The 26036-nt window shown below is 44.7% G+C and overlaps 1 protein-coding gene across 2 annotated transcripts in view; it reads right to left on the bottom strand.

Moving 5' to 3' along the window:
* Positions 1–26036, bottom strand: part of COL26A1 (collagen type XXVI alpha 1 chain) — a 167543-nt gene that overhangs the window by 109171 nt on the left and 32336 nt on the right. Inside the window, exon 3 of one of the 2 annotated variants that reach the window (XM_066563575.1) lies at positions 24444–24547. In XM_066563575.1, the coding sequence (XP_066419672.1) occupies positions 24444–24547 (104 nt within the window). The remainder of the gene's footprint in view (positions 1–24443; positions 24548–26036) is intronic. The other variant, XM_066563576.1, reaches the window with a different exon arrangement.

Genomic DNA, 26036 nt, shown 5'->3' with positions numbered 1-26036 from the left:
TGCATTTGCCTGTACAGCTCTGTAGGCTGGTGCTTGCTGTGCTTAATTGGGCACAGGATTCTTAACCCACCCCCCCAGTGGTCTGGGGAGTCGTGGCACCAGCACATGGCACTGCCCAGCCTGCAGCACCATGGCAACAGCACATTCCTAGGGCTTGTGAGCTGCAGACACTTTGATTTTAGCTCAACAGCCAAAATTGAAGTATTTCCTTCCCTTTCCCAGAGGAATGGACACCTGCCTCAGCAGGAACAGGGCTGAGAGAGCAGCATCCCCACCCCACTGCAAAAAGATAAAGATGATTCCTTGGTCTCACTGCACAGCTTCAAGTCAGGGGAAGTATTTGCCAAGAAGGAATGATTGTTCCAGCCAAGCTTGTTAGAACTTGCAGTGTCCTTTACCATATGAAGGCATGAGGAGCAGCATAATGAAGGCTGGAAGAGCAAGGAAATAATTGCAACCTTCTGGCTGCAGGGCCCAGACAGGAGCACACATGGCCTAGGAGTGGCTCCCTTGGCCATTCTAAGCCACTAAACCAGAGTGTACAAAATAGAATATTCTTAGTTGCAAGGGACCCACAAGGATCATCAAGTCCAGCTCTTAAGCAAATGGCCCATACAGGGATTGAGCCACAACCTCAGTGATACAGGCACCATGCTCTAACCAACTGAGCTCTAAAGGTGATCTTAGAGCAGCTGATGGACCAAGGACTGGATGAGGACCACAAGCCAGTTTTACCTGGACCCCAGGAAAGCCAATTTGCTCAGAGATCAAGTGTTTGTGGCCCCACATCCTCCACCAGGCCATGCTGGGGGCCAGGCAGGTGCAGGGCAGGGGGGTTTCACCAGACCCTCAGCAGTGCTACACAAAGTGGGCTTGGTCTAGGAGAAAAAGGTCAGGGGCAGAATTTTACATGATCCAGGCAGCTTCTATCACTCAAATATTTGTCATTTCTGTTCCAGGGAGAGAAAATGCAAACTGGATTGAGGCACAGAGTTGAGAAGCACCAACATCTTCTACAAAGCACTGTTTGTTAACCATGGGAAAGTCACTGGAGGTTTCCTTCAGTGTCCCAACCTGCACAGCACCTAAGTGTGCTGTTAATTTGTTCTCTGTGCACAGGCACACACCATTCCTACTAAGGAGCTCTTAAATTCATGGTGGTAGCACAAAGTGTCATCTAGGCCCTCAACAGCAACTACCTGCCTCAGGAACCAACAAGGTAAATGCCAATAGGAAGTGCCAGCAAGAAAATGCTTTTGAAAAGGGCTGGCATCAAGGAGAGCATAAAGGACCATACATCAGACTGTTAACAGAAAAAATTGTCCTCCCTTAAGGCTCTTCTCAAGCACCTCAATTTTCTAGCTGGGATGTGCTCTGAGAAGCTTATCTGCTCTGATGCAACCAGAAGAGATCTCAATAGCAGTAAAAAGTTCTGAACCACACAGAAAATTCAGCTGTTCATGCCCTGTGACATTGAGATCTGGAGCCCACTCACATGCAAACACAATTTCACAACTGCCCTCATTTTAACTAAAGCAGACAGTGCAGACAGGAAGAGCTTCCAGTTTGAGACCCTATTCTGTGTTTATAGCACAATACAGACCTACAGCTGTAATTCACAACATAAATAACTCCACCTTCTCCACTCCATCCCACCCTCTAGTATTCTTATGCCTTGGCAGGAGAATTAATCACTTGACTGGTATCTGTGCTGTTTGTTATTTCATATTCTATCTCCCCTTGCACAGGAATGGTGCTGAGCTGTGTGGAGAGGAATAAGAGTTTCCTATTTCTCCAACAGTTTGCCTTTTAACAAGTTTGAACATTTGGTTCTCTGGAGACCTGGAAATGAGATCCTGGCACAGGAGACCTGTGTGCTAATGGCATGACACCATATTGGATTTAGCTGAACTGCAGGCCTGTGAATGACAGTGCCTGCAAGTGAGAGGCAGGGCAGGAGGGAGGAAAGGACAAAAACATGATGTCAAGCCTGAGAACTCACCCATCTGAGTTATCAGAATGCTCAGAGTCAGCAATTTATTTTATTAACATTATTCCCTCTGGTCTTACGTCTCTGTTACCCCAGCAACCCTTCCCCAGACTCCCTGTACTATCCCTGTGCTCAAAAGCAGCACAAAAAAAGAAAAAGGTCTGATGGAGCAAGAACTCAGAGCTGCAGTTAACAGGGCCATTGTTACCTTCCAGTCCTCCAGCCTCAGGACTGAGGCATCAGAAGCCAGACACACTCAGACAGAATGGGGCCCACAGCAGAGAAACTGGGACAGTGCAAGACAAATTGTCTGCTGTGAGATCTTTGGATGAAAGAAAGAAAACAACAAAACAAACTAACAAACAACACAAGGACAAATAAACAACAACAACAAAGGAATCTATTTTATCATGCCAAAATATTTTATCTTTAAAAACCTTTCCACAAGTTGACAACAACTGTTGGTCTGACCTAAAACTCAAAAAGGTTCTGCTCATGATCCTGCCTCTGTGCAGAAGCTGATTTGAAATCCTGTGCTGTCCCTTTGGACCAGTCTCTTGCTCAAGTGTCCAACTCCACCACAAAGTGAACATCTGGCTCAGGCCAAAGCTGACACTGGGGTATTGCACTGGGGAGGAGATGCAGGGATTCCATCATTCTGGGTGGGATTTTTAATTCATGACAAAGACAAGCAAAAGGAACAGACTCCTGCAGAAGCTATCAGGCAAGTGGCCACTGCCAATTCCTCCCCAGATGATCACTCCACAAGAAAATTACCACCAAACTCCCCAATTTTCTGCAGGTCTTGTGTCCCTGCTTCCCTCACAACCTGTAAATGTCATCTGCTTCTCAAACCCCATTAACACCACCAAACAGGGAAAAAGACAGTGAAGGGTTTTCATTTTTTTACCTATGGCTGGCACAGAGTTTTGATATAGTCAGATAAGCAGCAGCTCTCAATTTTCACAGAAAAAGGAGATAAACAGCTTCCCCTTCACTGGTTCCTTTTCAAGGTGAAATCTCACTGAAACTATCAGGGTCTTATCACTTCCCTTTCCAACTTTCTAAACAAATCAAGGGTGTAAGAGTTATAGCCTGCCATGCCAGCATCCAGAGTTCCTCATGGTCCTTCAGCTCTCCTTGGACTAAGAATAAATTGCTTTCCTTCCTACTGGTTTTCCAGCTCTTTCTACCCATCAATTGTGCAAAGACCTGTGAGCAGAGCACAACACACTGAAGGTTTTCAGAAAAGTTCAACATACATTCTGTGGTGTCCAGTTCCAAAATGGCATAAATTATATCCTGGAACACATTATGTCCTGCTATGTTAGACAAGAGGAAATGTGGTATACAATGAAATAAAAGACATCCTGGAACCCATTACATACTCAAAAGACAAAAGAAAGGACATTATAGGATCGATGTGGCTAATAAATGATGTGTTGGCATCTCTTTTCTACCAAGATGTGGATTAACAACAGATGTATTACACTAATGTCTATTTGTACACTAATCTAAAACAACTGCATTGCTGTTGCAGACAGGAATTTGATAAATGCAGCCCCTATTCCAGCTCCATGAGTGCTGCTGAGCTTTAGGAAAGGTGGGGAGGGAGGTGAGCCACTCCCAGAGTTTTGCTTTTCAGAGTTCAGGCACTTGCTCTCACCTTCTTTTCTTGCTGGGTTGTTCCCTGATGATTTCTCGCCTGCACAGCCAGGATTCTGTGGATGCAGGGAAGAAAATGGGCTGCCTTGCACATCCCAGAAGGCTCAGCTCAGTTGCAGGACACTTGGGAAGCAGGGGCTAACTCAGCACGTTGAAGCAGTCCATGCTTGGGAACGCCAGAGGCTAAAGAGTTAAATCCTGGAGCCTGGTCATTTCCAAAGTATCACTTTCCTTCTCACAAGCCAAGAGCCCTCCTGCATTTCCATCAGGGAAGCCCTCCAGGGAAGGCAGCTGCAGAAAGCAGGCACAGGAGATACAGGAGCCTCCTCAGGTGGCTGAGGAACAGGAGAGAAGCTCCTGCTGGATTCACCCTCTGGTTCCTTTGCACGAGGAGCAGCTGCAGAGGGCTGGGAGGCAGGGCCTCCACACCCTGTCCTAGCTTGAGAGCTGGGACAGTCCCCTCACCTTCCTCAGCCTGAGGAGCCAAGAACAGGAGAGCAGCCTTTGCCATTCTGAAAACCCACGGCAAGGTGGGGACAATCCTTTACCAACCCTCCTGGTGCAAATTCAGTTTAGTACCCATTGCAGAGAGGCTTCCCCAGGCATTGCTGCTCTCAGAACAAATTTCTGTCCACAACATCCCAGGTTTGGGGTGTCTTATGACAGGGAAATGGGGAAACAATTGCCTCCTGTTCCTTTTCCCACATCTGAAGCTTTTCTAGAGACTGATGTGATTATTCCCCATTAGCAGTGCAGAAGAAGGGGCCTTGTACTTGTAGAGTACAGGCAGAGGAGTTTGGAATACCTGACCCTGTGGAGGCAGCAGAAGTTGTGGATGATGGCACTGGTGGGAGCTGCTGTGAGCCACCAAGGACTGGGCACAGAAGAGCAGCTGGGGCTGGGAATGGGGAGCCCACCTCAGCCCAGCACCCCAAAACTGCTCTCCGGCTGTTCCTGACTCCAGCTGTGCCTTAACCACTGGAAGAGAACAAGAACAATGGGTCTTGGGGGGAAACAAAAGAAACAGAAGCCTGGGAGGAGGAGGGAAAGGAATGTGAAGCTGGCTAGATGAGAAAGCCTAGGTGAATATATCTGATCCTTCCTCCCCAGCCAGCAGAGGCTTGCTCTGTGAAAAAGATTTTCTCTGAAATAATTTGCATTTGCTTCCAAACATAGAGCAGATCTGTCACCAGTCACTCAAGGCTCCACTTCAGGAACTAGCTGAGATTATAGAAAAATGTGGTAGAGTCTGTCCTCACAATGTTCACAGCCTAGCTTGCTGGTGTGGCCAAGAGCACTACTTGGAAAATGGATAAACTGAGAGCCCTGCAATTACATGGCACAAAATGCCAGAGTGGATTGTCAGCCAGAGGAAAACATGGAAATCTGTGAGCAAAGATGCTTCTTCTCAGTACATCCACAGATGCACACCCATTTTTTCTATGTATATTTAGGACTTATATGAAGGGAAATTGTTATTTTGTGTTAAACAACACAACATCTATTCAGAATCAACATCACAGCAGGTTTCACACTACACTCTATCCACTGCTTCACTTCCAACAGGCATTTTCAATTCCCAGCAGCACTGACCCAACTACAATGTATGAAAAGCTAACCACTGTTAACTAAACTTGAACTTCCTACAAGTTAAAATTCCCATTAAAATTTAAAATTTATATTAAAATTAAACAAAACCTCTCCCTGCAGAGTTCCTAGTGGTGATACTTAGAGTGATGTTGTTAAGGACTTGAAGAAGCTCTGCTTCATATTAAGAGTTTATCTATCCACACACACTTGCTAAAAGGCCATCTCTGAGTAGAAAGCTGCAGAATAGGTGTGTTCTTCCCAGAGATCATATCTCTTCCCTTCCCCATAAAAATCCTATAAAATCTGAAGCAAAAGGGAGTATTATATCCAGGCCATGGTCTCTGCCTAAGCAGCTCTGGTTCACATTTTCATTTCTTGCATTTCTACTCCTTTCCCTTCTCTGGATGTATGTCAATGCCCTTAAGGTGCTGAAAAAGCTAAGTTACTCCACATGGAGCAGAAGTGGGAAAATTCTCCAACTTCCACATAGTTCAATATTCCAGTGCAGTCTGAAGTTCTGCTTCCTGCAACACTTCAACACTTTGGAGAAAGTTAATTTTTCCTGGGACAATAGGATTTGCAAACTTGCATATGACATTTGTTTGAAAGATGGCTCACATTGACCCTGGCAAAGTTACATGGTGATCATTCCACAGGAGAAACACACACAGTGGTCCAGTGGAGAATTCCCTTTGTTGGCACAAAGTCAGGACATGGCCAAACCTCCTTACAAGTGAGGTAATGCAGTGACCAGGGGCTCAAAACCACACACACACCCCAAGGCAAGATGGCCCATTAGTGACAATTTCTGTGCTAACTAGGGCTTCTGTTTTGTGGGTATTTGAGGAAAGGAACAGCAGAAGTTGGCATTCACAACACACACTCAGCAGCAGGACCAGAATCCTTTATCCAAATAAACAGTTCTTCCATTGCAGAGCACTTCCTAAACACCATGAAACAGAGAGGGTGCCAAGACAACTCTTCCACGAAACACCAATTGTTTCCCCATAACTTTCAGCTCCCATGGACCATCAGCCATCGCTCCCTGTCCCTCTGTGCCCAGGGAGGGGACAGGTGCCAGCTGACCCTGTAGCTTCCTGCCCTTGGACTTGGCCAGGAGAGGGACACATCACTATTCTGGGAAAGGAAGTCAGCTCCACCTGGGCAAACAAGAGCCTTGGAAAGACAGGGTGAAAGGGGAGGTGAGGGAGAGGTAAAGATGGGAGAATAGTGAAGGACAGCACATGGAGGAACCTACAGCATCCTGCCCCAGGTTATGCAATTCCTGGCTGCAGCCCCATCCCTGAACACCAAACACTTCAGATGAGTTAAGACCCTGGCCTGGGTGCTGCTATGGAACTGGATCTCTGCTGCTTTCCATCTGTTTGTACTTGAGCTGATCAAGAGTCTCATGAAAGAAAAAGAACCTCTTAAAAGCCATGAATAGGGAAAACTGGGACAACTGCAAGTGGATATCCTAGAAGCAGAAGTGAGGACAAACTTTGGCTGACAGCACTTAGAGCTGTAATAACACTCTCCTCCTATGTTTAATAGCCATTTAAAAAAAAAAAAGACATCCATGTATAAAAACAATCACTCAATCAAAAGCTGAAAAGGGGCCCTAAGGCCACCTCAGCTTGTGCAAGACATTGGAAGGGTGCAGTGGGAGTTTTAATTTCTTCAGTGCTCTTAAAACAACAAAGTATTCCAGTGGCAGCGTCTACTCCGTGGCCTTGCTTCAACAATCACTTTATTTGTGGATCTCTGAAGATGCTATAGCAATTTGTGGTGCCTTCATAAATACCCAAGGTTTGTGCCCCCTGCACAGAGCATTAATCCCTCAGAGGACAAAGGGATGCACAAAGTTCACCTTCCACACACTGCCCTGCAGACAGCAGAAAAGCAGGGAGCAAACACAGGGAAACAATGCAGGAAAAAGGTCATTCCTGGCTGACAGGGGACAAAGAGGCCAGGAGAAACAATGGATACAAATGCATCCAATGAAAACAGGTCTTGCTGTGATCCTGAAAAGCAGGACAGCAAAAAGGACCTGGGGACCTTTGTACAAATACTTGGTCAGGACAAGAAAGCCACAGTTCCAGAGCAGATCTGACATCTATATGGCACAGGGACAGTTGACCTGATTGCTGTTCTACCAAAAAATGGGTATTGAGAATGAACCTAGACTTAGGGCTTCTCTCCCTAAGTTCATGGATACCAAAGAAAAGTCTTCCACACCAGTTGCCAGTGTGGATGCTTCAAGTTCATGAGACTGCAGAAACATGTGCCCCTTTGGAATTGAGAATATTGCTGCATAAGCTGGAAATAGAGTGAAACTGTTCTTCAGTGTATTCCAAAACTGTCCCCATGGCAACAAGAGCAGAACAACTTCTCTAGAATCAATTGCCATCTCTGCTTGCCGAGCATTAATGGTTGTCTCCAGAGACCTGCAGCATAGACAGCTTCCAGGAAACAAACTCATGTGATTATGGGTTAAAAAAAGACCATGAGATGCCCAGGTAGGACAAGAGTTAGATCCTTGCTCTCAAGAGGACATACAGATGGCAAACCAGGTGTCTGGGGACAGCAAGGTGCTTCTCAGGTAGGAAGTATCATATTTGGACTTGGCAGGAAAGTCCACAATAGGCTTCTACACAGAGAAATTCTAGATGGCAGTTTGTTCTAATGGAGATGACTGAGAAAAAGCTTACTAAGAGAACTTGAGACCAAACACCAGTAAAAACAGAAGAATGCTCTTGCCAAATTCCTTCATTTGAGGATTGTGTAATTAGGCCAGGAAAATCACAACAGAATACACTATGGAGAATAACCCTGCACTGGCTTGCTAACCCAACAGGCCTCCTCCACCTCCAAAGCTGCCTTTCATTGCAGCTACCTGCAGGGATAGATGACACCAGGTGCTAAGCCAACCATTCCCATCTCAGGGGGAAATTCAGCCCAGGCCAAGCGTGGGGAGCTGCATTTTGACACAAGTCAGAGTAGCCAGGCCCTGTCAGCAGGGCAGCCCTCCCCATGCAGCAGTGGAGTTCTGCCCAAGACCCTGGTGGTGGGCAGGACACAGATTTGCACACGCTGCTCACCAGCATCTGTGACAGCCACCCCTCCTCTGATCCTGCAGCACTCAAGCCCCCAGGTGAGACTCCCCTCAGCTGTGCCCACCATTCCCTGAGGGCTGCAGCAGTGGCTCCAGACAGAAATCCAGCTCACACAGCCACAGGGAAGAGTCTGCTGTAAATGGGGTCCAGCTTCCCCTGAAATGTAAGGCCCATGCAGCCTCACTGGGATGTTGCCAAGACTCCAAATTCTGAGTATTTGGAAAATCAGGCACCTGGGCACTAGAGCAGAGTTCTCTTTCCTCTACTACCCCATAAAACAAAGCTACCCAAAATCACAAGCCAAATTTTGGAAAGGTTGCCGTACATCACCCCTTGTGTGACCTTGCCTGAGTCATGACTGGACCCAAGAGTCTTCTTCTCCAGCTCTGGACTCTGAGTAGATGGCTACACAGCTTCCCTTGAGACCCAGCGAGGCAGAAATAGGAAATGAAATGGAGAACAGGGAGGAAATTCCATCTCCCAACACAAAAAATTAAGAGGCAGTCACAGAATTCTCCTGGTAAGAGGTAAAGAAATACGTATGCAAGAGTGAAGGCTAGAGACACAGAAATATCTTGTTAAATTTTTACAGTTTAACCACTGAACAAGCTACTTTCTCTCCATAATTTATACCTGAATTGTATGTCTAGACATGACATCATTTTAAGGTATGCCTTGTGTTCTGTGGTAAGTTTACAATAACCAGAACTTATAATTGCTGTGGTTCAGGTCAGCAAAGGCGGAAAAAATATTCCAAGCCCCTTCTAAGCAGCTGTTCTTGGTAATGGCTTTAGTCTGTTATTTTCTGTCAAGGAGACAAGGCCTAGCAAATGCTAAAAGCCAACAGTGAACCAACTCCCCTCCTACAAGTGACGAATACCACAGATAATCTTCCATCCTCAGTCAGCTTTATTTGGTATGGTTCATATTAAAAGAGTGAGGGACAGCCAGATAAGCAAGGGCAATAAAAACATCTACTGTGCCTGTGGAGACTGATGGCTGCAGGCACCCACATCCTGCTGTATGCCCATTATCCAAATGTCCTGTGGGGCTCAGGTGGGATCACAACAAGTCCCAGTGTATTCCCACTACTGAGGCAGAACTCCCAAGGCTATGAAATCTGGAACCCCAGTGTGGTTAACGTGCACCAGCCTCTCTTACTGGAGGAATGAACCCTTCAGTGATAAGGGCTGCTAGCCAAGTGACTTTAATCACATGAGGAGTTGCAATCACTGCCCTGGAGAACATGGCCTGAAGCATCCTATTGCATCAATGAAGTGGAATTTAGTCATTGGAGTGAGGGAGAAAGCTGTGCTATTTGAACACTAAATGGTCTTTGGGGTTGGTCTGTTTGCATGGGCAAGCTGGATACCCCAGGAGCAGGAGCTGGGAGCAGAGCACTCAGGAAGATGCTTCAGGACACATCAAAACTGTCTTTATGGTATAAAACCCAGAGAAGCTCCCATGTTGTTCTCTCTACATCTCCCTGAAAGGTGGCTGTGCTCAGGTGGGGTTGGTCTCTCTTCAGGCAGCACTGACAGAACCAGAGGACACAGTCTTAAAGCTGTGCCAAGGGAAATATAGGTTGGATATAAGAAAAAGTTTTTCATGGAAAGAGTGATAAAGTTTTGAAATGGCCTGCCCAGGGAGGTGGTGGAGTCACCATCTCTGGATGTGTTTAAAACAAGCCTGGATGTGGCACTGGGTGCCAGGGTTTAACTGAGGTGCTGGGGCTGGGTTGGACTTCATGATCTTGGGGATCTCTTCCAACCCAGTGATTCTGTGAATTCTGTGAATCCAAAGCAACTCCAAGATCCCTAAGAGAAACCTGGATCTGCAGGTGCATTGGATGGAACTCAGCCCACAGCATGCATCTCAAAAGGCACAGGGATGTCACACACAGGGAAATTGTTTTCTAGAGAAGTCCCAGTTGGAAGGGACGTACAACAATCACCTAGTCCAAGCCCAACTGTTTTTTTTTTGACAGGAGCATTAACACTGCTGAGAAGGAAACACACATGAAGGTGACATACACTGTGCTCCTTCCTGTTATCTCTAAGCAAACTGCTAATTCAAAAGGTAACATCACAACTATTGCTGATATCAAGAAGGCAAGAAAGACTCTCCAAAATCCAGCTTCCTGCAACAGCCTGGAAAGACTCAAAAGACAGAGGATGTGACAACCACTGTCCCTTTTTGTCCATGTCCCACAAGTGATCCAACCCAGACCACACAAGTGCTCACAGTTACAAGAATGTGAGTGGGTAGAATCAACATATTGATGTGTTTTGAAATAAAATCACTTTCCCTTTCTATACAGGTTCCACAGAGTCTTGTTATATAAACATCAGTGGTCCAACTCTGTTGGACCAGATCTGTCATCCATAGTAATCAGAGACATCTTGATAATTGCTTCTTAGCTCTCCCAACACCCTCTCAGAAACTGGGATCCATTTCAGTTAACAGCAAATGGGAGAGAGCCCATACTACTGCACCAGCAGAGGCTGATTATTGCACCCAAGCTGAAGTTAGCCTCTATTCAGCTGGTTAATGCAGATCCAGAACTAGCTCAACCCTGCCTGCTCCAATCCACATGGATGGGACATGAAGCTGCTCAGGGATTTGTGCCAGAAGAAGGGATTTAACACAACATTTCAAATCAGCTGCACACCTGGACCAGCAAATCTGGCCCACTGTTGTAGTGCAGGGTTTGTGCAGAGCTACAGGATGATTCCCAGGGAGCTGCTCAGTTTGACACTGGGCCATGGGGAGAGCTGGGGAGCAAAGGAAAACCATGACAGAAGCTGGCAAGGACTGCCCCAACATGGCTGGTGCCCAGGAACAGTGGTGAAAAGGAGAAGTGCCCACTGCTTTTCAGTGCCAAAGCAAAAAGCAGCCCTGAGAACACCATTTCTCAATGGATCCCCTGAGAGGAAGCACATTCCTGCCCAAATGGTGCAGCTGACCCACTGCATCCTCTGTCCCAAACTGGGTGTATATTAGAGCCTATAGCTGGCTCATAATGAAAGTCTGAAGTCATCAGAATGTTCTGTTCTGGCTTCAGTTCTTGTTAAAGATGTTGAACATCAGCCCAGGTTTGGTCAAAAGGTTACACAGGTTTTCAAATTGCTCCAGCTTGCAGTGACCAAGGGTTGATTTAGGGTTTGCTGTCACAGCATATTCACATTTACTGTTCTACAAGCTGCCATAAAAGGCCAGGTGAAGATCAGAGTTTCCGCTGATTTGAGATATAAATAAAGTTCAAAATTATGTGGATAGGAAAAAGGTCCCATTTACTCTGGGATCATCCCAATTTCAAGGAGAAAGGTCTGATAAATAATCAGCTTTTAATATACTTCAGGAAAACCATCCTCTCTTACTCCTGACCATTTCAAATTTGTTTGAGGCATCAAATTTACTTTTGCTCTCTTCTGCATCAATCAGCAAAGACCAAAGCTTAACAGCTAAACCTGTAGCAGAACAGTAAAGAGACTGAGAAAAAGAAAGTCCCTCATGTAGGTACCCATGTGCAGTGGGAACCCAGCCCTGAGGTTCAGTGGTAAACAGTAAAGAACAAGGCTGTTGGTGTATGTGTAGAACAGAGAAACTCTTGAGCATCTATTGCAGAGAAAATGAAAACAAAACCCAAATACTGTGTCTAAACTTGGTCTATGACTGATTGCTGTGATCAGAAAATACATGTCAAAGAAAAAAAAGCACCCACTAGACATTAATGGAGCCATGTAAATGCTCATTCATGTTCCCCATGGAAGGTGTGAGGATTACACTGGTCTGTAAGGAGCTTACAGTTTTATGCTTGGTATCTCAACGTCTACTGCTGGTAGACGTTCTACTTCCCTAAAATAAGGGCAGAGCAAGAATGACCCCTTTGTACAGACACATCATACTGCAGATGAAGGAGTTCATTGCAAGGAGAAAGGACTTTTGCAAGGATGTTTTCCTGGGTAGCTAATAAAGAGCTGTGCCTTGCTGTGAGTGCTAATATTAAGACAAAAGCAAGAATCTTCAAGTTTAGGTTAAACATAAACCAACACCCATCCTCTGCATCCCACCCAGACAGACCAGATGCAATAGAAATAATTGCTTATTTATGTTCCCACAAGTGCACAGCACAAGGACAGTGTTCAAGGCATCTCTGGCAGATCACACTGTGAGATGTGTTTAGCAGATCACACAAGTGGAGAATGCTTGAAAAGACACTGTTTGCTTAATCACTTGAGGCTAAGTTAGAAAAGATCAAACAAGCCAAGTTTAGGAGTAGCTTGTCCCCCCCTCCTTGAATGGGCTGTAGCTTTTTACAGTGCAGAGCCCTGCAGCAACACAGCAGAGCCATCCCTACACAAGTACTCTGAGCCACTTGGGTTTAACAAGTCTCCACACCAGTAAAGAGAAAACCAGAACCTTTGTTACTTAGCACGGGCCTCTGCCATTGAGGCTAAAACACTGGCTGACAACAGTAACAGGTTTGTATCTCCATCCAATTGGCCGCTGAAGAATTAATTAACCAAGATACTGCACAGTTTCTCTCGGGGTCTCAGGGGTACCACAGCACTTTCTACAGCTCATGCTGCAGGAAACTCTCTTTCCAGAGCAAGACCTGACACCTTCAACAGAAAGCTCTAGTGCTTGATCTGAGGAGACACATTTGACAGTCACTGGCAAGCAGGACATAGTCTAATTAAAGCCCATCTGCCTTGGGTGTCCCTCAAGGTCTTTAGAATGAAGGACCACCTAGCAATGAACACAGACCCTGCACTTCCCACAGTGGATACAAGCCAAAACTTCTTCAGCATTACTGCTACAAAAGTCATTATGTGCACACAAATGAAACATCAAACTGAATCCTGACTTGGTCTGGCTTCTTCCCTTAGGCTCAAGTGCATTTCATTTACAGGAAAAGAAGAGAAAAATGCACATTTTCATTTCTTATCTCCATAACCAGGTGAAGGCTAGGACATCTCCTAGCCTCAGATTTCTTTAATCCTTCTGACTTTATTAAAATTGCCGCCCAAATTAATTTCATCCACTGCCTGGGGCAATTGTGCACCCCTCTCTGTTACTCTAATGCCCTTCTCTTGGACCTGCCTGCAGGGGAGGCATCAGCCATACCTGGCACTGCATGGCTAAGGGAGCAGCAATAAAAGGCCTAAGCTTTATCAGCCTTTGAGTCCTCATTTGATGGGATTAGCAACCAGAAAACCACAAATGCTACAAGAATTCTCCTGTCAAGAAGGAACACATGTGAGATGTGGTTGCATCTGTAGCATGACCCTGCTGTTGCCTCTCTTTTATGCTGCACCCATTGCTGTGCATCCTGAAACATCTGGGCCTTGCCGGTGACTGATTACCCAGAGACACGCAACAGAGCTCGGTATCTGTGCGAGGCCGGGGACTGAACCCTGAGTTTATTACAGAGCAGAGCTGGAGGGAGCTGCTTGCCAGAGATCCAAACTCTAGCCAACAAGTCCCTCCAGGCTCACTTGGAAAGGTCTTGTAACCTCACTGCTGTATGCCTGCTGGGCTCAAAATGAAATGCAAACTTGCATGTTACTTGTGGATTTGGATGCACTATCCAAGGAGACACAAATCAGGAGCCCGAACAAGAAGCATATGTTAGACTCCAGAATAAAGTTTATCAGTCCTTAATGAGCTTCATGATAGGGGATTTGCACAGAGCCATTCCTCTGGTGTCTTTCTTGCTTTGGTGGTTGAGAAACCTAGTACAACTTGGTTACATGGTGATGCTTCACTCGCATTTTGGTGAAGACTTATTCAATATTGTTTGAAGTCTGATGAGACATAAAAGCAAAGCTCATTTCTCCAATAAGTTTTTCCCAGCCTTCATTTGCTTAGGAATGGTAAAGTTGCTAAAGAACCATCCAACAAGATTTCTTGACAATATTTCAGTGACAATCAGGATATCTTGCAGTGATACATTAATAGGAAATATTTAATCAGTTCTAGACTTCCTGTAATTATGTGCATGACATCATGTCATCTATACCTACTTCTTGTCCAGTTTCTGAAAACCATCAGTTAGCCTAAATGACCATAGCAGTCATGGCATATTTAGAACAGCTTGTTTGTGCTGATGCTAATTTTCAGCTGTGTATAACACACACCTACTGACTCCTCCAAAGTTAGGCAGTCTAATTATTTAACTCTACAACATATTCACACACCATCTACCACGAAAGGCACATTCCTTTCTGAGCCAAACACTTCCCTTCACAGATGCAACATGTCCCTTTACAGTATTGAAGTCCTGGGGCTCAGATGTGCAGCACAATTAGAACTGGCTTTCACATGAGTTTAGCAGTTAAAAGGCTGAAGTTCCAATCTATGCTGAAACTTGACCTCTCTGAGAACCACCAAGACAAACACATGCAGGTACCACAGTCCATGAAAGTTTTACTTGTGTGTCAGGCAGTGCCATGGATTATTTAGTAGTAAATGTTACACCTGGTCAGAATATCTGCAGCATCAAACTCCAACATGGCATTTCTTCTCCTGACTTTAGAGCAACACTTCATTCTGACATCTTCCACAACCTCCATTCCCACCTCTGAGACCCCACTACCTTCAGAATCCCTTATTTAAATCTGTGCATTTAATTATTCCTGCTTCTGTAGCTATCCTTGATTGAATCTCACTTCATGGATTCTTGCCCAACTCCACAATTCATTCAAGATTTAACAGCATTTTAATCCTAGTCTACCACATATTCCCAGTACTGCCCAGCCTCCAACACACACAGATCTGAGTAGGGAGGGCTCTCCATTACTCCACTAACTTGGAACAGCCCCTGGGACAGCTCCATTTGCCACCTCTGCCCAAACAGGCACAGTCTGAGCCCTCACTAATGACAGCACAGAGGGTTTTTTGAGTGAGCTGTGTGGTTTGCAGTTGCACATTTCTGTAGCTTGCCAAATGAAGCTGTACTAACTTTGCTGCCTTTATCCTTCTAAGGGGCTCACATAGAGAAGACACATTTCAATGTATGGAACATGCTTTTGCCTAGCACTTCATGTCAAATTGAAATTAAACTCCACCAGAAATTATTATTTGGAGGAACACTTTTGATTCCCCATTTGATAACAAGGAATGGAGTAAGAATAAAGTCTAGGAATCAGCAATATGGGAATTCAATGCTTACTTCTTCCTTTCACCTTGAAGTCTACAAAACATGAAACCAACCTCAAACTTCTCTGGAAAATCCACCTTTGTTCCTACTCCTGGGCTTGCAATCCCAATTCTACCTGGATGTTGTCACCTTATTGCAAAAGTTCCATTCCTTCTTGGTGATTTCTCATGGACATCTCCTTGCAGCACTGACTTCTCCTTCTTCACAGCACAGCCAACAAACTCCAACTCTCTCCTCACCCAGCCAACCCACTCTTTTGTAGCACTGGCCTTCTTATTGGACACAGCTGTAGCCTATTAAGGGCAGGCCTGTTCCTAATCTTTGATAATTAGTACAGCTGCAACTCCTCAGGTGTGAGACTACCTTCTGCAATATCTTTATTTTCTTGCATTCTATCCCACCACACCCAATTCCTTTCAATCCCAATTCCACATGGCAAAGCATCCCAGGGTACTTGTAATGGGGATTTAAGGTACCTAGTAAATCTCTTCTTCCTGAAGAAAGCTTGTGTGGATGAGGCTTACCCTGCTCACATCCTGTCCTTGCATAAATCCTCCTTGTGTTGATGTTTTTGAGCAGCCCACAACTGTAATTCGTTACCACAGAAAACACAAGTGTTACTGTACCAATCACATTAAATTGTTTCATGAAAAACCTGCATAAAAAAGGGGAGGAAAGGCAAGAGTCCCTAAGATATACATAGGAATGTGTCCATCTGCTTCACCCCAAATCTTGACTCCAGTTCAGCTTGCTACCAACTGCACCACCCCATGTATTCTGTGTCCTTCTTCAACCTCTCCCCTTCGTCTCACACCCCCTCAGACACATCTTGCCACTCACCCATGCAAAAAGCTTGCACTGTCAACAGCTTGGCTTAAACTTATTAAAAAATTTTTTGCAAGAGTACCTTGGCCTGTCCATCTGCTCTCTGTGGAAAGCTGATGATGAAGTCTCTCATCTTCAGGATCTTCCTTTATCCTCACGTCTTTAAATCTCAGGAGTACAAGATATTTCTCCATCACTCACACAAAGTGTGAGTTTGATTGTTTGATCAGTTCTGCACAGGTCTCTTAGAATTTGTGTGGTGTAAAGTATGTTCTTGTCTCTCCTCCAGTATTTGACAAGACAGAAATAAGAGATGGCAGCAGGATTCTGAACACAGAGTCACACCTAGGTGTGAAAGTCCTGAAAACCTGGAACTTTGTCCCTCATCTTTCCCTTATCCTCCCCAACATTCACATCTGCACAAGTCTCCACTGCCTCTAGAGTCAGATACCAAAGATAACTACAAGTAAATAAATTACTGCACTAAAAAGAAATGCAACTCTGCAAATCAGGCCACTCAAGTATTCTCCTGCAAGAAATTCAGTAAGTTCTTCCTCAAGGAACCATTCCATTCAGCACTGTTTGACAGCAACATTAAATCCACACATTTCATATCTAAGCCCTTGGAAAGTGATGGGGAGGGAGCTGTAATTTCATAAGTGCTCAAAAATTAAACACAAACCAGCTGGTTAAGTGGGTAATAGCCTTGCAAAGTGAGTAAAAGAAAGAGACTCCTCGTTGCCACCCCTTCCAACTGTGGAATTTCATATCAAAGGTCTAAGCATCATTTCCTATTCCTGATAAAAAAAACCAGTCAGTGCAGCAGCAGGAAACTTGGAAACAGCATCAGCAGGTGGGTTTAATTCTTCTTCCATTAATTCACTTGAAAAGCATCAAACTGATCAGTGGCCACCAATTAGAAACTACTCCTCTCACTTAGCTGTTCCTTATGCAAATGGGAGTTTTCACTCCAAACAGCACTAACTTCTGGTATAAACACAGCTCCACCCTTTCCACACCACCTCCATGAGAATGGCTGTGGAAAAGAGAGACAGGGTGGAGTTTTTTGGGAGAATGCTTTTCCTGACTTTGGTACTAACTGCATTTGCAGGATTCACAGCACAACATGTCACATCTCCCTTTTTCCAGAGGACACTACACTGTCAGCAACTCCCAAAGGCTCTAACAATGAGAGACTCACAGAGGGGAAAAAATCAACTCCCTTCTAACAGCCTCAAGCAAATAAAATTTCATCATTGGGAGGATGAATGGGAAACAAGTGATAATTTGGGGGAAAACAAGAGCTCTGAAGGAACAGCTGCATGAGAAAGTAGCTTGTTAAAAGCTCAGGGTTGAAGGAGGCAGTAAAGATTGTGAAAGAAAATGTCAAGAGGCTGGATGGGCTCTTCAGAACCCACACCTCCCAAATTCTATTCTAAAGTAACTCAGGAACTCCTTTGGGTGCAAAACTTTCAATATATAACTAATCTACCACTAGAGATGTCTCTGAGCTTATACAAGTCTGAAATGGTTTGGGTTGGAAAGGACCTTAAAGTTCATCTCATTCCACCCCTGCCATGGGCAGGAATACTCTCCACCAGCCCAGGCTGCTCCAAGCCCTGTCCAGCCCTTCCCAGGGGAAGATTATGCTCACTGATTAGAAATAAAGCAAATTCATAAAGGAAAGTCATTCACTACAAACAGGTGGGTCCCTCACTTGTGAATTAAGACATACACAGGAGAAAGCATCCCATGTGTTTGGGAAAGCCAATAGCTTATGAAAACACAAAAGATTCTCTACATACCACAGTTATTTGATGTGGTATTTGATTTGATGGGAGCTAAAAAATTTGGGACAGTGTAATGGTACAGAATACAGCTTTCCCACTTATGTTAAGATAACATCTGCAGATATTTAGCACTTCAGATATTTTGACATTAGGTGCTCAATAAAATTCTCCCTGTTCAGATTAGAAATGTCCAAAGAAATGAAACTACTCAGATGCTGGAATGCAGTGTCAAAATATTTGGAAATCTAACAGGGATTATTTTTTTTTTAATCTATGTATTGAAAAGGAAGATGAACATTTAGAAATTGTTCAAGTAGTCACAGAGTGCTGATGCCAGAAATGCTCTCAGCAGGCTGTGGATACTTCCAACAGTGACCACACACTCCAGGAACTCCTCAGAAAATGTGATCAGTTTGATCAGGGGTGACACAAGCTATGCCTGAAGCCAGAGGCTGCTGAGTGGTCAGCATGGTGATGGGAGCAGACAGCAAGTGGGTGACACATTGCAGGGTGGTTTGGGCAACTTCTGGTGGATCTTGTATTGAAGAGGCCACCAGAAGCACAAGCAGGAGGTGGAACACTGGAGCAGCAGGAGGTGTATGCTATGGAAGAAAATACTGGGATAGGTCCTGTCACACCTGGGACTCCATCAAACTTCAGTGCTCAGGAAGTCACTTCAATGTGTCAGCAATTCCATCATGGGGGACTCACGTGTTTTGATATTTTTTCATAAAATATTTTTGAAGGTAGATTTACAGAGATAGTTACCACATTTTACCTCCTACTTAAAAAGCTGTAATTAATTCACATTCCACTTAATAGTCTATAACATGTATTCACAAAATTCACGTACTGTATCTAACAAACACACTTTGGCATGAAAAGATATTTTCAGAAAAAAAAATTTGCTATGTGGAATCAAATGTTGTACTTGGTTTCAAAGGTCTCAAATGAGAGCTAAGCCCCACATTTCCCTAAAGGAATTACTGAACCAGTCTCTAGTAGAGAGCTACATCCCTGTTAGATCCAAACTTGAAGGGAAGGAAGCTCACCCTGCAATGTCTGCAGCACAGAACTGCCCAGCCAGTCAGAGGGCACTGAAAAATCCACCCTGGGGGGAGAATTTCAATGTTCACATGGAATTTTTTGTTTTATGACAGGAGCTGGGCTCAGCTGCAGTGGGCAAACATCACTGAACCAGGATTCAGCAGGAACAGGAACAGGCACTGCAGTGGCTCTGACTCCCACTGCTTTCTCTTACACTTTCTCGGTTTCTAAGGGAAGATTAAAAAGCTCAGTAGCAGCAAAAAGCTCTGCTGAGGAAGGAACTGAGGGACTCAAGGAAATGAGAACACATAAGCTCAACTCCTGGAGAGAACTGCTGTGATACTACAGGAAATGTTACTTCATCATCTCTGTGTTGAATTTCCACATCATGGACAGTTCTGCCTTTCAATGGTTCATGGGAAGAAGGACAAGGTTGGAGAAGTGAGGTCCCATTAACACCACTTTGAATTCCCTTCCCTTCAGAGCACTTCAAGGAGCTTTCAAACTTTCAGGTCTCTTGTTTTCATGTCCTTTCTCCCAGTCTCATCAAATTTTGTCTCATAATTGCATTTGCTCATTTAATATTTTCCTGGCAGTGTTGTTCTGCATCTCTCCTCCTGGGACCAAGAAATTTAGTAAACCAGCAATAAAAATGAAAAGAGTTTTTGCACTCTATCATACCAAGAGAAAAGTCCTCATTTTCTTATGCTGCTTTGAAAACTGTAAACACATGGGAGTCTTAAGAGGTTTAAAAAATATCAGGATGACTAGAAAGATGCAAACAATAGTTATTAGAAGGAGATCAGGATATTCCAGGAACAGAAATGAGGAGGGGGTGACATTAAAAAAAAAAAAAAAAAGACATTCTCTAGTTAAGCCATTACTTGAACAAGGCTGCTCAAATTTCCTATCATACTTGCATACTTAGGAAAGAAAAAAAAAAGTAAGATTGGAATCACAATAGCATCACTTTAGAGGTGCTGAGGTTACTCTGGGAGCTGTCTCTTGCCCAAACAGCTAAGCTGTCTACCATCAGTGTGCTTTTGGGGTAAATAGGATACTGGCTACTGTCCCAAACCCAAGCAGTACAAACAAACAAGGGAGAAAGCTATGCTATATTTGTAAAGTAAAATAAGACCTTGCCTGGCTGGAGAGCTCCAGGGCAGTGCTGAGCCCCTGAACTTGCTGGGGACACTTTTCCTCTCCCAAGAGGTTGCATTTGCCTTTGAACTTTCTGCCATATAGAAAAAAAGGCTGAGTTGAAATGTCAGCATCATCTTGGATTCAAATCAATCAGCTTGATGCATGATTGCAAGGGCTAAAGCACTTCACCCCTGCACTGCCCTCATCCATATGTTCTTTATATCAGCAGTCAGCAGACTGGGTGGCTCAGTGCATTCATTTCCTGTCCTGGGCTTGGGCTCCACTTTAAACAAAACAAAAACCCCCTGAAACTGGAAAATAAAAGTTAGTATCTAGTGACAGTTATATTCACCAGACTGGTTTGCATCAAGTCTTTTTCTCCATCCAAGGAAGTTGCAAGAAACCCTCTGGGAAGGCCTGGTACAACTGGTGGTTTTTGACTATCAACTCAATGAGCAGTTCTACAAAACCAGTAAAGGAACTGGAGATCTTTCAAATACTGATGTACCTTGGGCTGAGTAGAAAGCAAGGAAAGGAAGGGGAGAAAGGCCCAGGCAGTGTCAGCTTGAAAAAGGAAACAGCTTGGAAATTTACCTCAGTAAATGAATGGCCCACTGAGAGCAGAACCTCCATCCACCTCTAGAGCTGGGCTTCCTCCAGACAATGCTGCTCTTTATCAGCTTCAATGCAGGAATTAGATTCCCAGGATAATTTAAGTCGAAAATGGTGCAGTTTTCAGTGTTAATGTAGGTGCCTGTCAGCTGGTGACACTGAAGTGGTGACTGTCTCAAGCTACACTTACCAGCTGAGGATGGAGACACTTCAATGATTGAATTACATTTAACACCTTGCTCTAGCAGAGGGGTATTTTCTAGCAAACCAGTCTCATCAGGAGTCTGTCATACTTTGGGGCTAGACACCCACACTGAGCTGCTGCTTTTGCAAAAGAAAAGCTGACCTGCCATTTGGGAGCTCACAAGTTATGGTATCAGAGATAGCTGCAGCCTCTGAATGGTTTCAAATTCTTTCACTTCTTTCCTTGGTTCACCCTATCCTGTCTTCCTTCATAAAATACTAAAAGAAATAAATTTTAAAAGGGCAAGGAAGGCTTGATATAAAGACAGCTAGTAAAAATAAACTATGCTACAGTGGCTCCCCCAAAGAAACTGCTCCAGAACAGCACAAAAAAGGAGCAAATATTAACTCTGCTTATAGTGGGTTAAAGAAGGAATCAATAGATCTTAGAGGCAGATTTATATCATCAAAGACTACCTTCATCCATGCCCATGCACACACAGCTCCCAGAACTGTTCTGTGTGCTCCATCAATCCATTCTCTGCTGGCTTAATCCAGCCCACTGAGGGAAACACACCCTGACTGTTCCAAGGCCCATTGGGAAAGGAAGAGTTTCCCCTCAGTCTCTGGTACCAGATGTTGCATGGAAGCTCAGAGCCACTGCAGCTGCCAGGGGCAACAGTGGCTGTCAGAGAATGGGAGGATTTCAGCACAGCAGAAAAACAAGCTAAAAATAATGCAGGTCCAGGCTGCCTCCAGTCATACCTACCTCACATCAACTTCTAAAGCACCAGCTGCACATACAAGTGAAATGAAATATTGAGGAGGAATCTAACTACCAAAGAAAGATGAAAGCATTTTGAGGTTCTGCCCTAATTCACTGTGGCTTCATCACTGCACTGTTTTTGTTTTGCTTCAGTTTAATTTTCTGTTTCCTTTTGTCTGCTGTTTCCAGGAAGAACTCACACAGATAAGCATCCCACCCTCTCAGAGGAACCAATCTTGCAGCAGGGGAGAGCACAGAAAGGAAAGAGTACAAAAGGCCTCATATTGGGTTGCCAAAAACCCTAAACCAGCCTATTTTTAGCCTTTTTTTCTTTGATTTCCAAGTGACACTAACATTAAGAATTAACATAAAGAGTAAGTAAATATTTCCATTTTAAAATTGACAGCTTGAAGGGCCATGCAGACCACTAGCACCAGTATTTACACTAAAAACTAAAGTGGCCCAACCCTGCTGCACTAGAAAGGGCCTTTTTTATTTTCCTCTTTCATTTAAGGATATGGGACTGTCAGTAGCACCAGATGTTTTAAGGAGAGGGGAAAAAAAGGTAAAAAGAATCTCACACTTGAAAGTAAGGGCTTACTTACTGGCTTTTTTCTCACACTCCACAGACCATATCCAAGCCCAAAAGAACAGTTCCACCTTTCAAAGTAGCTGTATAAAATTGTCACCTCGTTGCACAGAGCTGCTCCTGCGAGATCACTGCCGGCTTTCTCCAACCAGCTCATGTTGGCTTTGTATTTCCACTGAACTCTGCTGAGACAGATCTGGCACTGCAGGGGGGAGCTGGAATCTCTCCTTTGCACCAGCAGCACCACTAAGCTGCAATAACTCACACCTGTCCAAACCTAGAGGCACGAACAGGCTGCACACAGGGGCTCCTCAGGTCACCAGGCACATCCTCAGCTCTGCCACCATCCCCAGCTCCCCTTGCCTTGCAGGGACAGCTGAAAACTCAAACTGCACAAAGCAGCTTCTCTCTCAGCTCACTTCTGTGACAGTGTTCACAGGGGTCCAAGGATGAGGGAAGAGATGAGGATCTGACTCTATGTTTCAGAAGGCTTGATTATTTTATTATATATATTATATTAATTAAAACTGTAATATATATATAAAAATTAATTAAAACTATAATATATATATAAAAATTAATTAAAAATATACTAAAAGAAGAAAGGATTTCATCAGAAGGCTGGCTAAGACTAGAAAAAGAAAAACAAATAACAAAGGCTTGTGTCTCAGACAGAGTCTGAGCCAGCTGACTGTGATTGGCCATTAATTAGAAACAACCACATGAGCCCAATCACAGGTGCACCTGTTGCATTCCACAGCAGCAGAAATCATTGTTTACATTTTGTTCCTGAGGCTTCTCAGAAGGAAAAATCCTAAGGAAAGGATTTTTCGTAAAAGATGTCCGTGACGCTTCTTTTAGCATTATGTTAAAATGTAAAGCTCTCTCCTGCAGACTGCAGCTTTGGGTAGTTTTGCCTCTTTGTAAGGGTTTTCTGGAGCTTCTGGGAAGCTATTGTTTGCTCAGCAGCCTGGAGCCAGCTGCTGTCTGCAGCCATCAGTCTTTGGGACTGCAACGAGACAACTTCCTCATCAGAGATTTGCCTGAATTGTGTGATTGGTATTAAGATATCACAGCACAAAGAAAAGCAGCACAAACAGCAGACTCAGAGATGCTGGACACCCCCACTGACCCTTCAGCAGCCAGAGACAGGCTGTGTTGACCTGATGCAAACAAACAGAAAACTCCAGGCTCAGTTTCTCCCATTCATAAGCTGTTAACTCTTAAAGTCAGGTTCAGCAGATGCCTTAATGACTAAACCTGATAGTTGGTGGAGAAGCAGGACTCGTTTCAAGTCCCCAAAAGTGACAGTTAAAGTAGAAAATGTTAGGAAAGAAAATGTAAAACCTGCCCTATTGTGATAAAAAAAAGGAAAATACTTTTTCCTCCTCCTCTGGAGAGAGCCCTTTCCCTCTGAGTGGAGGGAACTGTGTTTTCACACACACTGCTACATGAGTGTTACACCAATAAGTCAAGGAGCAGGTAGAAAGGGGAACCAAAGGAATTGAGTCAAAGCTCTCTGGGAGCACACATTATTTATGTCCAGACCTTACAGAAGCAGCATCCAGGAACCAGCTTTTTATCGGGTACAGCAACTGATGGTGACAACAGGAACAGGGAGAAGATAACACACAAAAAGGAGAAAACACATTTTCTGAACACACCAGGGATGCCAAGCATGAGCACATCTCTAAACAGGTCATCCCTGATTCCCTTTTCTTTCTTTATTTCTTCCCCCCTCCCTGTTCAGGCCTGTTTGCAGGCATTCAGAATGATTTGCTTTCCAAGACCACCTTTCAGAGCTGTGTGTGACATTCAGATAAAAATGGGGTGTGAAGGGAACAGGTGATTTGCTCCTGTGTTTAAGAGGTGTATAGGGCACATTAAGGAACAAGCCCCAGCTCAAGGCAGCCAGTCCATCCTTGCTGCTCACAAGGACAGAGGCCTTGCTGGATAACTCACCCTCCTCACAGTTGCTCCCTGTGAAGCCAGGACAGCACCTCCACTCCAGCGTGGTCACAGTTCTGTAGGACATTTTGTACGTGGGCCTGATGAGAGTCCTGTAACTAACACAAACAAGGAGTCAGCAGAGCACAGTGCCCTGACCCAGCAGTGCTGCTACTGATTCACAGCACACCTTCCCACCTGGATACATCCCAGAGCACCCAGCCAACCCCAGCCACAGAAAAAGGAGTCACACAAAAAATCAGCAAGGATTTATTTGTTGTCCTCATATTGCAGAAGTCCCATACCTTCTAAGGGATTTCTCATGGGCAGCTCCTTGTAGCACAGACTTCTTCTTCACAGTAGAGAAAATAAACTCCAACTCTTCTCAGCCCAACCAACAAATCCCAACTCACGCCTCACCCAGCTACCCCACTCTTTTGTAGCACTCATTCTCATTGGACACAGCTGTAGCCTGTTAAGGGCAGGCCTGTTCCTAATCTTTGGTGATTAGCACAGCTGCACTCCTCAGGTGTGAGATTGCCTTCTGCACTATCTTTATTTTCTTACATTCTGTCCCTCCACATTTATTAGAGTGTGGATGTGATTTAACAGCTTTTATTTTCCTTCTTAAGCCCTCATGCTCTACTGGCTCTTCCCCACACCTCTCCTCCTGCAGGTACCACCAGCAGTTTTGTGGAGATCTCACCAATGCAAAGCCCTGCAAGATGCAGAGATGATGACTTGATCCCCACACCCTCCCTTCATGTGGGCTTCTGTGACATTGAACAGAGGCTGGCAATAGCCTTTTCTCACTCAGCAGTAAAAGTTTTCCATCTCCCAGGTGCCTTCCTTTTCCCCACCACTCAGACCTGGGATGTACCAACACATCAACATGACAACTACATCAGGGAACTTCTTTTTCTCAGCTACCTGACCTGTGCCCCAATTCTCCCCCCATCTGAAATAGGGTCACACTCCTCTGGACCACAGCCAAGGTTCTGCAGGATAGTTTGGGAGCTCTGTGAGCAGCACAGCATCCCCAGAGTCCCAATTACAGCACAAGCACTGCCAAGCCCCTCTGGGAACTGGAGGGTGACCTGCAGACACAGCAGGGCTGTGCAAGGCACCAGTGATTCTGAAGTCAACACAAAACAGACAGTTGCATAAGTGACAACTTTTCCTTTAAAACTGCAGCTCGTCAAAGCTGGCAACTCAGAGTTTTCCCAGTATACAGCCAAACAAAGTCACTACTGCTATTCATGAAGCTGAAAGCAAACTCTACAAGTTCCCCTCAAAATTCCTACCCTTATTTAACAGCCAAAAGAATTTGGCACACACAGGGAGAGTCTGAAGCTTTGGGATTACAGTGTTGCAGGCTGCAGTTTATGCTCGTCTCTCCAAGCCAGGCAGACACAAGCCCTGAGCACCCTGTCCCTGGGGAAGAGGCTCCTCCTGCTGAGAGCCAGAAGAGACAGAGACAGCCCCAGGTTCAGCTGGGCACAGGGGAAAACAGAGCTGGAGGTTGCATGAATCTCATCCAAAACTGCTCCAAGGGCAGGCAGGTGTACACCCAGGACAGCACTGGTAGCTACTCCAAAGAGCAGTAAC

This window comes from Molothrus aeneus, chromosome 20, assembly GCF_037042795.1.
Source record: "Molothrus aeneus isolate 106 chromosome 20, BPBGC_Maene_1.0, whole genome shotgun sequence".
Classification (NCBI taxonomy): Eukaryota; Metazoa; Chordata; class Aves; order Passeriformes; family Icteridae; genus Molothrus; species Molothrus aeneus.
This window is presented reverse-complemented; position numbering and strand designations above follow the sequence as displayed.